Raw genomic sequence first — 16,887 nt, 5'->3', positions numbered from 1 at the left:
TTATTTCTGAAAACTGTTTATGTAGCCCATCTGCAACATGCCTCCAGCTGAACTGATATGGCACACTGCCACTGGTGCTTGGGCAGTCTCACGGCAACAGCTATAATAGGAGGTTCTGGAGAGACACAACAGGGTATGGGGGTGGGGGGGGGGGGGGACCATCAGCAAAAACAAAGCTAGTTAAAAAATTCTTCTGACGATGTTCAGTGTGAGGTAAAAATAAAAGATCTGCTGCTGCTACACAAACAGGGCACCAGGGCAAGACACCAGAATCCCATAAAAACATAAAAACAACTTTGTATTTATACAGTGCCTTTCATGACCTCAGGACATTCCAAGGCGCTCAACAGCCAACAAAATACTTTTGAATTGTAGTCACTGCTGTCACGTCAGAAAACATGCCAATTTGCCCTCAGCAAGCTCCCACAATCAGCAATGAAATATTATTAGATATAGTAACACCACTATCCCCGATGCCCTTATAATTGTTGGGCAGGGAGAACTCCCTTATCTTCTTCCAATAGTGTCCAGGATATTTATGTCTACCTGAGAACAGATGGGTCCTCTGTTTAACCTTTCATCTGAAAGATGGCACCTCTGACAGTGCAGCATTCCCTCAGTACAGACACCAGGAACATCAGCCTAGATTTGTACTCTGGTCTGTGGAGTGGGACCAGAACCTACAATTTTCCAACTGAGGTGAGAATGCTACCCACTGAGCCACAGCTGACATTTTATTTCACGCCATGAATCAATATCAATGATCACTGGGGAACATTTCAGAAAATAGTCACAATTTATCAGAAGTAAAGCTCCATTTTACTTCAATCTTCTCCAAAAGCAAGTTTGATTGGATCTGGATTTTCCTTCACAGTTATCCTTTTGGGCAGGAGGATGGGGCCATGCGCCTTGCCTCTCCTCTGCACGAGAAAAGAGGCTCATTAAATCACTAAAATTGCTTGAAGGGAAATAGGAACTGAGGTTACCACTGAACAACAGTGATTCACACCCACACAGCCCAACCTCTTCAATTACATTCAAATAAATATTGCTCGAGGGAAGAAAAGGTGTGTTCAATAAAAAGGACAACTTTATTTACAGGCCTAAAGGCTGTCCTGCAAAATTACAAAACTCTTAAAGAAACTAAGTAAAACAAAGAGGTTTTTACCAAATTATTATTGAAGGCAAACTCAACAGAAGGAACAACCTGCCTGTGAAGAGAACTCTCTGGTGGTTAAGAATTGAGAGTCATTCAGAAAAACCCTTCTCAAGTTGATCCCTGACAACGTGAAAAGCAGGCACAGTAATGTAACATTGCCCCCGCCTTGGTTTCGATGCATACCTGCACATGTATAATTAGAAAGTACACTGTGTATTTTAATAGCGCGCCAAGACAAAATAGTAATGAGCAACACATTTAACCCGCAATCAAATACATGAAGGAAAAGAAATACAAGCCTGAAAATGTCCGAGAATTACATTACTGGGCGAATAACATGGGTGCAGAACTCTTTCCATAGAAACAAATTCAAGCAACTTTTGATGCAATAATACTCTCACCTCCTACTATAAGGCAGAGTTAATGGGAGTGCAGTGGCACAGACTTCTATTAGTAGTTGCACGCTGGCTTGTTAATTATTGGGGAAAAACTAAGATGACTTCATCTTTAGCTTCTCACTAGAATTTCGAATTGTTTAGCAGTAAACAACTATTGTCATTTTTTCTGACCAGGTCCCAGGCAGTCTCTATCCCCAGTAGGATTTTCCAAGGCTAACCAGCTTGCTTGCTGATGCAGCTTTGAGCGTCTGGCTTCCTGAATTAATTAATAGTTTCCTGGAAAATTCAGTGCATTAGCCTTATTATTTATATGAAAACTGTCCTTACGTCCGTAAAACCACGATTATGCTCCTTACGACAATTCCGCTTCTGACGGCATTGAGAGATCCTATCCTCAACAGGTTCAGGCTCACAGGAAATTCCAGATTTTCCTTCTGGAAATTTAGCCTGTTTACTAACAATAAAAGGGCAATAGACCGTGTACTGCAACAGAGATAACTTCCCTCTCACTCTAACTGGAGTATATCAACAAGGATGCCAGCTCAAGTCAAGAGTTTAACCAGCAAGTTTCGACAGTCCTCGTTTTCAAATCCCTCCATGGCCTTGCCCCTTCCCATCTCAGTAACTTCCTCCAGCCCTACATGATCTCTGCACTCCTCCAATTCTGGCCTCTTGCACATCCACGATTTTAATTGCTCCACCATTGGGGGCCATGCCTTCAGCTGCCTGGGCCCTAAAATCTGGAATTCCCTCCCATACCTCTCCCTCTCTCTGTCCTCCTTTAAAATGCTCCTTAAAACCTTGCTCTTGGACCAAGCATTTGGTCACCTGTTTCATTATGTGACTTGGTGTCAACATTTTGTTTGATAACATTCCTGTGAAGCAACTTGGGATGTTTTACTACATTAACGGTGCCAGATGAATGCAAGTTGTTGTTATTGAACAGTGCATCAACCCGGCCAAATCCTGCCCTCAGCAGACCATCACATATATGTGCCTTGCCAGTGAAGAGGGGGGGGGGAATAAAAAAAAAATCACTGCACAATAATCAGGAACAGGACTGAACTGTGGCACAGGGATGGTTGGGTCAATCATAACTCTACAATGGATCAGTGACTGAAATTGTGCAAAAAATATTTCCTAGAACAATACGAGAACTGAAAAGATGGAAGAATCAGGAAAAACTGAATAAGCTGGGACACTTCGCGAAGAGAAGGCTGAGGGATAACCTGATAGAGGACTTTAAAATTATGAAAGTGTTTGATAGGATAGACATAGAGATGTTTCTACTTGTGGGGAAATCCAAAACTAGGGGCCATAAATATGAGTCGCAGAATCATTTACAGTACAGAAGGTGGTCATTCGGCCCATCGAGTCCATGCTGGCTCTCCAGGGAGCTATGCACTCTGTCCCACTTCCCGGCTCGATCCCCGTAGCCCTGCAAGTCAATTTCCCTCAGGTGGCCATCCAACTTCCTCCTGAAGTCATTAATCGTCTCTGCTTCTACTACCCTTTTGGGCAGTGAGTTCCAGGTCATTGCCACCCACTGCGTAAAAAAGTGCTTCCTCATACTCCCAGATAGACGGACAGTCACTAATAAATACAATAGGGGAATTCAGGAGAAACTATTCCACTCTGGTGAGAATGTGGGGATGGAGAAGGATTGGAGGAGGCATGGGTGGAGCATTAATACAGCTTAAATCAGTTGGTCCCATCATCCTGTTACAGTAATGTTGTAAATTTCAACTAATGTAACCTTCTAATGTGAATGAATTAGTACAACATGGGGGTGGTAAGCTTAATTACCCCATCTATTCGAAGATCCTCAAGACTGTGAATAGCTGGATTTATTATATTAAAACAGACTATATGTATGAGCTGTCTATGATCAATAACTGTTTACTCCTCGAGTGCCAAGAAATAAAGACTTGCAAGCCTGTAATTCTTGACCCAAAATCTTGAATCCATACCCAGGTGTATAATCTATCAGCAGCCCAGTGCATTACCATACGAGTGCTGCTCTGCCAGCAGGTACTGTCCCTTGGATGAGGTGCAAATGTTGAAGCTCTAACTGGAAGACACTGGGGTTGGTAATCTGGAAGGGTAAGGTCAAATGAACCCAAGAGTCTTCAACAATCTAATTTTCAGCAGCATAGATCATTCTTAGCACAGAAATTTCAGTGCTCCATGAATGATAGATGAGTTCCCAATTTGGCCCTTCCTGAGGGTGATGGGTCTTTATGCAAAGGGTGACACGGTTACACCTATGATGCATCCATGCCAATCTTCACATTTTGAAGCATTTCATTGGCAGACGATACTAGCCTTTGGAGTTGGTTTTCAATCAAACACAGTGGGAGTCAGAAGCTAGAGAGTCAGTGAAGAATAGAGAGAGAGAGGGAGCTAGAGAAAGGGGAAGGCAGGGTGAGATGTTAAAAGGTATTATTAATTGTTTAGTGCAGTGTTAATATTACAGTAATGAAGCTGCTCTGGAATTTGATTGGCATTATAACTGTAATAGTGTTTCAGTGTTGTGGTGGGTGGACTGAACACTTAGCTTCTTATAGAATTCAACTTGCCTATAAAAACCTCAATGATGTGAGTAGGTGTACATGCACATGTATGAATGTTTTTGGGGCGGGGGGGAAAGAACACACATCTGCACCAACACAGAAATATACAGTCAATCCGGCTGCATACAGCAGGACAGGATAGATTGCTAATAAACAGATTTGCAAGAGATAAAAATAGCATCAGCATTATTGATAAACTGAAACTGAGAATTAGCATGCAAGTGCCTTTAACTGCATTTATTTGCAACGTTGAGATCTCAGACAGTGATTTCTCCATCACTGTCCGTTTATGCTGTCAATTCCAATTCCTCCAGTTTCTTATAAAATAATTTTGCTTTTTCTTGGTAACATTGCCGGATTCATTTTAAGTATTGGCACTCGATGATGATCTTCTGTCAGAGGTTGTGGAGATTGTTGGGTAGATGTGTGTTCAAGACACGATAACCATTTCCGATCTTCCGCAGACTTTCTTCATTTGGGTCCAATGCAGTCGACAATCCCGTTACTTTTCAACCCATCAAAGAAGAAGAAGTTGTTGTGTGGAGGGTCTCGTTGAGACAATGCCTGTGAAGAACACAAATTCACGGTCAGTCATTCCTCAGGCAGTATGAGCTGCTAGTCCATTCTGAAAGTTATTTATAAAACTGCCACAGATAGCAACAACTTTTCCCTACACTTTCTGCCAGCATCCTCTTCTGAAAGTGCTAATTCTTGCTGCATTGTGGGTCCACAGATGCTATTACCTCACCTGTGCATCCATTCTTCACATTTAAGCTTTGATAGCGAGTGGTGTCGGGCTATTTGACTGTGGAGAACATCAGAGTCATGCCTGTTCCAGTCCTCACCCTGCAGTTACACTTTTCAAACTGGCTCGCCAAGTGGTGATCAGAAACCATCCCTGGTTTTTACTTCTCTCTCTCTCTCTCTCTCGTCCAGCACTGTGAGATCAATTGCAGCGTATATATAACACTAGTTTGGACCCAGCTGGAGGATTGTGTCCAATTCTGGGCATCACACTTTAGAAAGGGCGTGAAGGCTTCGGAGAGGATACAGAAACGATTTAATAGAATGGCTCCAGGGATGAGGATTACAGTCATGTAGATAGACTGGAGATGTTGGGGAGGTTCGCTTTACAGTAGAGGCGGCCAAGAGGCCATGAAGAGATTAGATAAATTAAACAAAGAGAAACTGTTCAGCAGCTGAAGGGTCAATAACCAGAGGGCACAGATGCAAGGTGACTGGCAAAAGAACCAGAGATGATATGAGGAAAAACATTTTCAAGCAACAAGCGGTCAGAATTTGCAAAGCACTGCCTGATAGGGTGGCGGAAGCAGATCCAATTGCAGCCTTCAAAAGAGAATTGGATAAATACTTGGAGAAAAAAATTACAGGGATATGGGGAAAGAACGGGGGAGTGGGACTAACTGGATTGCTCTTCAAAAGAGCCGGTGTAGACTTGATTGGCTGAATGGTCTCCTTCTGTGCTGTACTATTCTAGGATGCCATGAGTTCAGTTGGCAACAACAGCATGAAATGTTCTGATAGCATACTGACAAAACATGTATGTACAAGTTAGTAAAATAAGGCTTCATCATGCAAATTACAGAGTTAAAGGTAATAATTAGGCACAGGGTCCTGATAGAGACAATACTTTGTAGAATTATTGCTTTACAAACAATTACTGGCAGCACTAAAATGGCTTCACAATTGCTATAAAGCGTCTTAATTACACTAATAAGCAGCCAGTTATACTGCACATCTCATGGTTTCATATCAACACAAACTGGACAGCATGGTTCAGGCAGGAAGTTACTATACTGAATTGAGGCTGACAATAAGGATGACAAGAAGCCATTCTCACAGCAGCTGCAACCAGGAATAAAATAACATTTAAAATCTTAACTTTTAATCTTAATGTCAGTTCTAGCTGTAAAGTCGAGCTGAGTTCTGTACAATGTTCCATTATCTAAGGTGCGGTGTTACACTCTCCATTTTATCATCACACAAATATAGGTTGTACAAACTGAACTAAAATACTCTGATCATACCTGCTGCTCTGCATGTTTCCACCTTACTGTGGAAACGCAAACTTGCTTTTGGAAATATAATTCCATCTCATCTAGTGTTAACTAGTTCTGCTTTCAGGGGGATTGAAGTAGTACATATTCCATAGGCACAATATATGGACTAACAGTAGCAAAGCCTGTGGACCACTCTCAATCATACCTGTCATCTCTGTCACCTGACAAAACCTGGGCGCGAGAACATATCAAATATTTACTGACGAGTAGTTTACAAATGGTCTTACCTTTACAATTTCCTGACTGAGCACTCCGCCCACAACAGCACACACTGGTGCTAACTCTGAGAAACAGGAGCTGAGGAAAGCAAAGGATATCATTTATAGTCTTACAGTTAAGGCATTAGGCTTGATTATACAGAAATCACAACCAATTTTGTTTATTTTTTTTTAAAGTAGCTTATTTAAATTTTCTTCTCTGCTCCCTCACCAGATTGTGGGGTCTGGTTTCAGGAGCACCAGCACCGCAACTAATAATCGTTATGTCTGTGTGGGCCTGGACATTGAGTACTGGCAAGCTGCCTCCTACAGAGGGGAGGGGAATGGGGTGAATACCACAGTTGAACCTGGATTTGCCTTTATCTAGAAATGTACAACCACCGGCAGTAGAAACACTGGGTGTTCTTCCCTCTCTGTCCTAGGGGCGCAGAGTCAAACTTGACCCTGGGGATGACATTTGGTGTAAAAAAAGTATTTAATTTCTCAATTTTATGAGCAGAAATAAATTAACAAAAAAAGAAACTGCGCTATAATTAAAAGATGAAAATCTTACAGTTTGAATATTTCATACAATTAATTTGAATTATTAAATAAGTTAGGGGAAGAGGGCACCCTTAACCACCAGCAATATTAAATAGACACATGCCCTTCATGGCAAAAATAGTTTCCTCCTTGGTTTTATCTTACCATCTGTCAAAACCATCCACATACTCTATACACACCAAGTAATTCTTTGTTAATTTCTCATTCTCCAGCAGGGAAACCCATTTGTTTACACCACAGTCTCTAATGTGCTATTCCAAATGGTTTTTTTAGTGGGGGGGGGGGGAAGAAAATAAGTGGGGAAAGAAGACTGGGAGCGATAAACAGTGCTCCTGCTCACCCATCCAGTGACTCCCACACCAGATGGTCCTCATGCGAGCACAGGATCAGGGCCGGTCTCTGCCTCCCTCATGGTTACAATAGTATGGACATCATTGTCTGGGTCTGCATGTGAAGAGTGGGCATTTTGACAAGGTACCAGAGAGCAGCCAGTGCATTTAGAACGGTCTTGCAGCCAGAATCAGAGTCTTCTGAGAGATGGGGAAAGTCATAAGAAACAGTTACGAGTGGGACGCTGAAACGTTGGCTTTTGCCCTGGACGAAGTATCTACGTAAGCAAGATATTCATGTGTACTTTACCTCACTGGCATGAACAAAGTGACAACCAGTTTACCTGATAAACTCATCTGTAAGCAGGTCTCTCTTCACTCCTAAGGAATCCAACACATTATTCCTCAGCTGCAGCAGTAGTGCTGAATCGTCCTCATAGCTGTCAGACAATGGATCTCGGGCCTTCACAGTTCGGAATTTCAACAGAACTGTCAGGGAAAATAATAGGAACACTGAAGGCAACAAAGCATGATCCATCATTTCTTAAAAGGGTACCTCAAGGTGCATTTCATCACTGGCCCATTTAAGTTAAGTAGCAAAAGAATCAGGGGGTGGGGGGGATGTGGAGAATTTATTTTACGCAGAGAGAGATGATCCAGAATTCACTGCCTGAAAGGGTGGTGGAAGCAGAATCAATTTCAAAAGGGAATTGGATAATTACTTGAAAAGGAAAAATTTGCAAAGTTATGGGGGAGGAGTGAAGGGGAGCGGTGAGTGGGACTAATTGAATAGCTCTTTCAAAGAGCTGGCACAGGCACGATTGCTGAATGGCTGCATACATCCATCAAACTGTGGTGGAGTCAACTTCAAACAGGCAAGAGTGCTGCATGACCCTTAGAAATGATCTCATAAGCTGGGAATACAAATTTCCCAGCCAGTTGTATGGCTTCCCTACACGAGGCAGCTCCAGTGCAATACAATGGCTAGTTTGAGGTTGCACCACCTTCACAGTATTTACTGCAGTCAGGATTGCAGCCTCACAGCTCCAGCGACCCGGGCTCAATTCTGGGTACTGCCTGTGTGGAGTTTGCAAGTTCTCCCTGTGTCTGCGTGGGTTTCCTCCGGGTGCTCCGGTTTCCTCCCACATACCAAAAGACTTGCAGGTTGATAGGTAAATTGGCCATTATAAATTGCCCCTAGTATAGGTAGGTGGTAGGGAAATATAGGGACAGGTGGGGATGTGGTAGGAATATGGAATTAGTGTAGGATTAGTATAAATGGGTGGTTGATGGTCGGCACAGACTCGGTGGGCCGAAGGGCCTGTTTCGGTGCTGTATCTCTAAATAAAAAATAAATAAAAGGATTGGTTGAAGCTGTGCCATCCCACACTGTTTACTACAAAGTGCTCCCAGATACACAGGAGCCCTCGTGCCATACATGATGACACTGAAGCAGCCTCATGGGGCAAGATTCCCTACATAGGGACATCATGGGGAAGAAAATAAAATGTTTGAATTAAAATTCCAAAATAACTTTATTCTGTAGCTACTTTCTTTCTGAGCAAGGTGGAGAGAAGGAAAAAGGACCTTAAACAGAAAAAACCTGCCACCTTCTACTACCCAATTCCCCCCAAAAAGAAATGTTTATTGAAGACTACATGTTAACACAACTATCTCCTGTAATTAGTATTCACATTATTCTACAACCTCACACATTTAGCAAGCTCACTCACCATCACAATGTAGCATGTACACGTGCTTTGCATATAGCATATTAACAGGATGTAATGAAAAGGTAATTGTAAAGGAAAATAGTTTATCTCTTGCTTCAGATTGATGTAGACAGAAAAAATAACTGGTCACTGGAGTGGCAATTGGAATCCTCGTCTTTTCTGGATGACATTTTCAGGGAAAAACTCAAGACAAAGGTTTGGAATTGGTTAGCTTTTTATGGGGGAAAACAGCAACATACTCTTGGAACAAAGCCCCCCAAACCCAAATGGTAGCTCTACAGCTTTCTCCCAGGAATCTGCTTACAGCATTGCCTAAACCAGCAACCGGTTGCTCTGTTGTCAGGAACTCAGCATAAAGGCTGAAGTGGAGTGACACTGTATAGTGCTACACCACCAAACCCCAAACTTGCTGGAATATACTGCCAGCTGGTGTGGTGGGTGCTGACTCTCAGTTCCTGACCAGGCAGAGATTGCATCACATAGAAGATAAGTGTCTTTATAGATAATGCTTGGTCCATGTGACCTCCTGGACTGGTTTTGAGTGCCCAAGATGGTCAGAGAGGAATTTTAGAGCTTTTTTCCCCCTTTGCTGCCCTTTTTTGTCTTCAGAAGGCTATGGGGTGGGCATGAGGTGGGTGCCAGGGTTGGGGGGATGGAGAAGTGGGGGGGGGGGAAAAAAGAGGATGAAGTGCTTAACCATAATGGTCAGTGGAGGCAGCCTTGATGGTCTACTTGGTCTTTTTCCAACCTTCATTTTCATACGTTAGGATCTTCCCGGTGGATTTGCATCCATTTAGAATGCAGTTGAGACTATCCAGATTCATTTACATTGAGACCCATTAGCCAGGAGATATGACTTACCAGGCTGGGCTAGATCCTACCGCAAGTCTCACAAGAAGTCCCATTATCCGTTTTACCACTCAAACCCAGCACTCTCAGCACTTTGGCTGGCATTTTAACAAGCTCTCACTAAGACACTAAAATTATTTGCAGCTTCTGTGATCCATAACAGCCTTTTGTAACACTCACAGGACAGTTACTTCCTCTTCATATTTTTGTTTGACTGTTAATGTTAAAAATAATCTCCAACACTCCAAGTGCACGCTATATGTGTAGGAGGTGGTTGCACTGTTGCTGACACTTGGACAGCTATTTGATAAGGGTGCGTAAACAGTATGAAAAAGTGACAGTCTCTCATTGGCACTGCTCCAGACAGCTGTGTCTCTTGTTGCTGGTTATCTGGGCACTCCATCTTCTCTACACTGTGGGAGTAATCAAGTAACTGGAGACAATGGAGCAAGAGTTCACTTCAAACACAAAGTGACTGGCACCACATTCATCTGAGAGTTAAGAGGCAAGTCTAAAAGGTAACCGTAACTATACTGAATACAAATGCAACTACAATGCAGTGCTTTGTTGACCAATTATAGTGAAAAACTCAAACATTCAATTATAGTCTTCTCAAACCCAACATTCATTAACTTCCTATGTCTTAAATAAAGTTGACAAAGTAATTAAGATCTTGCAGGATGGTGGTATTGGTGTGGGGAATCATTTAATAAATGTACAGCTTAGTTTAGCACCAAGTCGTACAGATCAGCAGGCTTAGGTTCGACGTCCAATCTATGCTGAATTCGCTTATCTCAGCTGTAGTAAGAAAATATCCACTTCACGAAAAATGATTCCTATCTGGTGACCCTGTTGGAAAGGCCATGTGTGTGGATATTAAGGAATGAAAGATAGCCACTCTAGTCAGGTACCAGTGAGCTGTCAGTACCTGTGCAATGATATACAAGAAATAGGATATCAGCCATAGCTCAATAGGTAGCACTCTCACCTTCAAGTGCTTGTGGGTTCAAGTCCCACTCCAGACATTTTGAGCACATAAATCTACTCCAGTGCCAGAACTGAGGGAATGCTGTGCTGTCTTTCAAATGTGACGTTAAACCGAGGTCCTGCCTGCCTTCTTAGGTAGGCATACAAACAACATGACACTATTTTGAAAAGAGCAGGGGAGTTATCCCAATGGCCTGGCTAATATCACTATCACTAAAACAGATTACTGGTCATGATAACATTGCTGTTTGTGGGAGCTTGCTGCGTGCAAATTGGCTGCCACATTTCTATTACAGCAGCAACTACACTTCAAAAGTACTTCATTGGCTTGAAAACACATTGGGACATCCTGAGCTCATGAAAGGCAATATAGAAATGCAAGTCTTTATAATTAGCCAAAAAGAGAAAATAGGGCACAGAATCATTATTTACTGCATGAATCAAGATCAGCAGTAACAAGCTTCCTATATTTGCCCATCCCATTATTACTCAAGGTATATAAATATATATATATATATCCTTCAGTATCTCTCTCTCCCTTCTTTCCTCTCCTTCACATATTGATTCAGATTAGGATGCAGCTCCGTGAGCATCAGCTGCCCTCTGATGTATGCTCTTCACAAATTTGCAGAATGCTAGCATCCTATTGGACTCAAGAACCTGGGGAAAATAGAGAATGAAGAGCAGAGAAGAGGAAGTTTGACATCATTCTCACTTGATAACATTGGAGCAGGATTTCTAGATTTTGATCAGGACTGTAAACCCTGACCAATGCCCCTACTCACTAGACTAAGGGTACAGAGACCCATTGCAGAGCATCTATTGGCATGCTAGCTGAGATAACGTTGGCCATTATACCATTTAACACCAGTATCAGGAGAAGGGATGATGAAACCACCCAAGGTCACCTTTGTCATAACATAACAAAAGATTAATCTCTATTGATGTTTCTCTATGTTCGGATTACACAGACAATACATGTCAAATACTCATCACTGCACAATAGTTAATCCTTCAACAGGTTTTTCATTACGCACCAACTGCATGAGATGGCAGACATGTGCTGCTGAATGAAAACAAAACAAAAGCTAAACAGCTCCGATCCACTGCACAGTATCTTGCAAACAGCAATAGAAAGAAAGGAGTGATTTGCAGACAGATATCTCATTTTTGCGTTCAGATGACAATTAAATAGATTGGATGTTTGTGTGTTGAATACTTCCATGAGATTGCTGCTGCGTCAACATATTCATTATAGAATATGTACACCCATCCCCACAGCGGTTAACAATGGATTAATGCTCAATAACAGTATTTAATTAGAATGGTTAGCCTTTTAATGTAGGCATTACCACACATCAAGTATACAGGATACATTGGCTAGTGATACTGGGTTTATTAATGCAAAGCAGCACAGCAATATGGCATAACCCCAAGCAGTTAATTGCATTTATGTATTGCAAAAGCACCTAGAGTTATAAGATGGAAGACTAGGTAATAAAAGTAGCAAATAGCAAAACCAACATTTAAATCCTTTAAATAGAAAGGGGAAAGAAATATAAATTCAAGGTAAATTTGTTGATGGCAAAATATGAAGTTTCATCAGCAGCATTTATACCATTGAAAGAACATAAGGAACAGGAGCGGGTGAGACTGTGCCTCGAGCCTGCTCTGTCTTTCAATAAGATCATGGCTGATCCTCGACCTCAACTCCACTTTTCCACTTGATCCCCATATCCTTTGATTCTCAGAGTCCAAAAATATACCAGCGATATACTCATTGACTGAGCATCTACGGCACTCTGGAGGTGAGAAACCCCAAGATACACAGTCTTTTGAGTGAAGAAATCTCTCATCTCAGTCCAAAATGCCCATCCATAGTCTTATCCTGAGACTATGTTCCCCAATTCTAGACTCTCAGCATTTACCCTGTCAAGCCCTCACAATTTTATATGTTTCAATGAGATTATTTCTCATTCTTCTAAAGCTCAGAGGCTCATTTTACTCAATCTCTCCTCACTGATCGCTGGGATAAGAGGGTTGCCCAATCTAGTGCAGCTTCGTCGCAACCACTGTAAGGCAAGTTATATCCTTTCTTAGGTATGGAGACCAAAACTGTACACAGTACTCCAGGTTTCAACAAAGCCCTGTAGCAAGAATTCCTTCTCTTGTACTCAAACCCCTTGCAATAAAGACCAAATTCCTTGTTGTACCTGCATATTAACTGTGTTTCTTGTAAAATGTCACCCAAATCCCTCCGAACACCACTTAGTGTCAGCAGCTTCCAATACATGGGTCTGTTGCAACCAGTGGCAACAGCAGAGTTAGTTTGCTAGATTCGCTATCATGGGCAACCTCAATAAACCTGGTAAATTTACTTTACTGCTGTTGACAACACGAGATTCATGTTGGAGCCAGCCATACTGGAGTTATACAAAACCAGTGACAGTGTTGCTGGCACCTAGTGCTGTGCTTCTAATATTCCAGGGTTGATGTCTGCATCCTCCTGACTTTTGTGCATTAGGTCACGTCAACGGCACCTTCTTCAAGCCATCATGTCCAAACAGTCCTGCGCATTTAGTGCAACAGAATTACTGCAGCAGTCCTGGCTCTTGTCCAGAGGAAAAGCTGACTTGTGCCAAGAATCTTGACATATCTCATCTTGCAGCTTGTTGGGTTTCGAAGGTGGGAAAAGCAAGGACTTCTGTCTTGTCACACAAGAATGACTGAGAAGTGTGTTTTAAAGCTTCTCTTTTTTATAGCCAACACTATTTCTTCCCTATGAATAGAAACTTCACTGATGCCAACGTCACCTGGGGCTTCAAAAGCCTCAGATTTTGCCAAAGAAAAGAAATAATATGAACTGAGTTTCAATCTAATTTTATTGTCCCCCCAGAGCAGCCCTATATCAATAGTAAGTGGCATAAGGTCAGACTGTTCACATCAGGGTCGCATCATAAGTAAAACTAGACCTGGATAACCACCAGCCTAGTTTTGAACTGCACAGTTCAGTCACTCCATTGTACATGTGGGCACAGGCCTGTATCACATGTTTGTTCACTGCCCGTGGCTTTGCATTAGCCAAAAGGTGATATCTTAATCTAGAGAGTGTTTTCTTGCTTAGGACCCTAAATGTTGCATGAAAAGTTGGAACTTATTTTAAAAACTGGAAGTTTGGGCTTCTACAATTTCCCTCCAATGCCACACTATGTCCCCTGCTGGGGGACAGTTCCATATAAGCCTTCCTACTCCTTCCCCAACTTGCAAGACTTTATGTGTGAACCTAGACCAAGTGTCAAGTCAGCCAACCTGAGTGATGCCACAAGTCAGTCAAATTCGAATCTCATGCGACATCAATTCCAGGCAGACTTTGTAGCAGAAATCATTGGATAATGATCAATGCAAGACCTCTGGCTACCTCTCCCTGGCTAAGGCTCACAGGGAAATTCTGCTATAAGCTGGATCAGCTCACTCAAGATCAAGCAGGAATCACACTTGGACCTATTTGTCTATACAGCTCAGCCGTGTATAATTTTTCATGTCAACGCAGAGCAGAACGCTCCTGCCAAAAATCTCCCCAGCAATAATCATATTACATGACATGGTCAGCCATTCAGTCCTGGTAGCTCTTAGAACCAGCCAGCCCTGCTGGTCAGCATGAAAGCAGTCCCAGTACAATCTCAACAAATTTGTCTTCTGCAACCATTTCCTGTGATTTTGTTGGTTAATCTTTTCTCACACTTTTCACTTATGGAAAAAAAAATTTATCAGTCGAATCAGCAGCAAGGTTTAGGAAAGTTTCACAAAGCAGTGCTGTCTTAATTAATTTCCTGTACAGATTATTTAATGCCTTGTTCTGCCACCAATCAGAAGGATCTGTTCTATTTAATACTAATGTCTGCCTTTTGTTCATGATTTTTCCATTACCAGCAATATCATTTCCATATATGGTAATTAATTGAATAGGGTTGCCTTGGAGGAACATTGCAAATTGAAAACTCAAATCACTGACACTTAACAGGTTTTGTCTCCGTGCTCTCTCTGGCAAAACTACAACCATGATTTGCCAATAGCTCAGTTAATATACTCTCTGCCTAGCATGAAATACAGCTCCACTGATGGGATGGGAAGTCACACGTAAAGGATGGCGGGTTAGGCCATTGCTTAGAATTTCATATCAGCACTGTTGCAATTTGGATTCAGGTGACTCAATAAGCCAGCTCTCCACATTAACACTACAAAATTCAGCAACTTTATTCAGGGGCAGACAAGTGGATCCAGTTTACTGTGGGCCTACCAACCTGATGCTGGAGCTGGATTTAATGGTGTAAATAGTGGGAGTGGTCTCCTGGAATTGGAATTAAAACTGCACTAGAATAGATGCAGCTTATGAAATAAAAGCAGTCTAAGAGGTAGCAACAGGTCAGCAGGAGTTTACTTAACTTGCTCTTTGTATTGAAAATATTTAATGTGCATATACTTGTGGCCAGGCCAATCAGTTTAACCTTGGTGGTGGGAAAACTTTTAGAAACAGTAATTTGGGACAAACTTAACAGTCACTTGGACAAATGTGGATTCATTCAGGAAAGCCAGGATGGATTTGTTAAGGGCAAATTGTGTTTAACGAACTTGCTGAGTTTTTTGATGAGGTAATACAGAGGGTTGATGAGGGTATCACGGCTGCTATAGTGTACATGGACTTCTAAAAGGCACTTGATTAAGTGCCACATAATAGGCTTGTTGGCAAAGTTAGAGCCCATGTGATTAAAGGGACAGTAGTAGCATGGAAACAAAATTGGCTGAGTGACAGGGTAGCGGTGAACAGTTTTTTCTCGTACTGGAGGAAAGTATGTAGTGGGATTCCCTGGGGTCAGTTCTAGGACCCCCTGCTTTTTCTGATAAGTTTTAGTGTCCTGGTCTTGGGTATACAGGGCACAATTTCAAAATTGCAGACAACACAAAACCTGGAAGGATTGTGAACTGTGAGGAGGATGGTGATGATTTCAAGAGACAGACTGGTGGAATGTGCAGACAAGCAGCAGATGAAATTTAATGCAGAGAAATGTGAAATGATTCACTTTGGTAGGAAGAACTAGGAGAGGCAATATAAAATAAAGGATAGCATTCTGAATGGGGTGCAGGAGCAGAGGGGCCTGGGATGTGGCAGGGAAGGTTGAGAAAGCAGTTAATAAAACATTCAAGATCCTGGGTTTTATAAGTAGGGGCCCAGAGTACAAAAGCAAGGAAGTTATGATAAACCTATATAAAACACTGGTTCGGCCTCAACTGGAGTATTGTGTCCAGTTTGGGCACTGCACTGTTGGAAGGATGTGAAGGCATTAGAGAAGGTGCAGTAAAGATTTACGAGAATGATTCCAGGGATGAAATTATGTGGATAGATTGGAGAATCTGGGGCTGTTCTCCTTGAACAGAAGGTTGAGAGGAAATCTGGTAGAGGTGCTCAAAATCACGAGGGATCTGGACAGAGTCGATAGGGAGAAACTGTTCCCGTTGACAGAAGAACCAGAGGGCACCGATTTAAGGTGACTGGCAAAAGAAGCAACAGCGACAGGCTGTAGCACGTGGTTAGAATTTAGAATGTACTACCTGAGAGTGTGGTGGAGGCAGATTAAATTGTGGCTTTCAAAAGAAAATCGGACAATTACCTTGAGAAAAAATTTGCAGGGCTACGGGTAAAGGTGGGGGAGTGGGACTAGATGAGTTGCTTTTGCAGAAAGTCGGCACAGACTCGACTGGCCTAATGGCCTCCTTTGCTGTAACCATTCTATGACTCTATATATAGCTAAAAATTCAGTACATTGAACAAAAGCACATGGCGGTTGATGATTTACATCTTAAACTCAATGCTGCTGAGGCAACTGTAACCTCTTGCGATGTCAACAACAAACTGCAACCAAGTCCAATTCAGAAATTATTGAAAAGTGACTCAACTGCAGTTGATAAAAATACACTAAAATAAACTTAGGCTCCAAACAATTTAAATACAAGAAAGGTGC

General features: G+C 42.1%; 1 protein-coding gene across 3 annotated transcripts in view; it reads right to left on the bottom strand.

Moving 5' to 3' along the window:
• Positions 1 to 1,068: 1,068 nt before the first annotated feature.
• The window catches only part of sae1 (SUMO1 activating enzyme subunit 1), a 103,530-nt gene continuing 87,711 nt past the window's right edge, over positions 1,069 to 16,887 (bottom strand). For all 3 annotated transcript variants that reach the window (XM_068018848.1, XM_068018849.1, XM_068018846.1), the window contains exons 7-9: positions 7,646 to 7,790; positions 6,439 to 6,508; positions 1,069 to 4,694 (exon numbers count right to left, since the gene is read on the bottom strand). In XM_068018848.1, coding sequence (XP_067874949.1) covers positions 4,602 to 4,694; positions 6,439 to 6,508; positions 7,646 to 7,790 — 308 coding nt within the window. In that variant the 3' untranslated portion in view covers positions 1,069 to 4,601. The remainder of the gene's footprint in view (positions 4,695 to 6,438; positions 6,509 to 7,645; positions 7,791 to 16,887) is intronic.

This window comes from Heterodontus francisci, chromosome 40, assembly GCF_036365525.1.
Source record: "Heterodontus francisci isolate sHetFra1 chromosome 40, sHetFra1.hap1, whole genome shotgun sequence".
Lineage (NCBI taxonomy): Eukaryota > Metazoa > Chordata > Chondrichthyes > Heterodontiformes > Heterodontidae > Heterodontus > Heterodontus francisci.
This window is presented reverse-complemented; position numbering and strand designations above follow the sequence as displayed.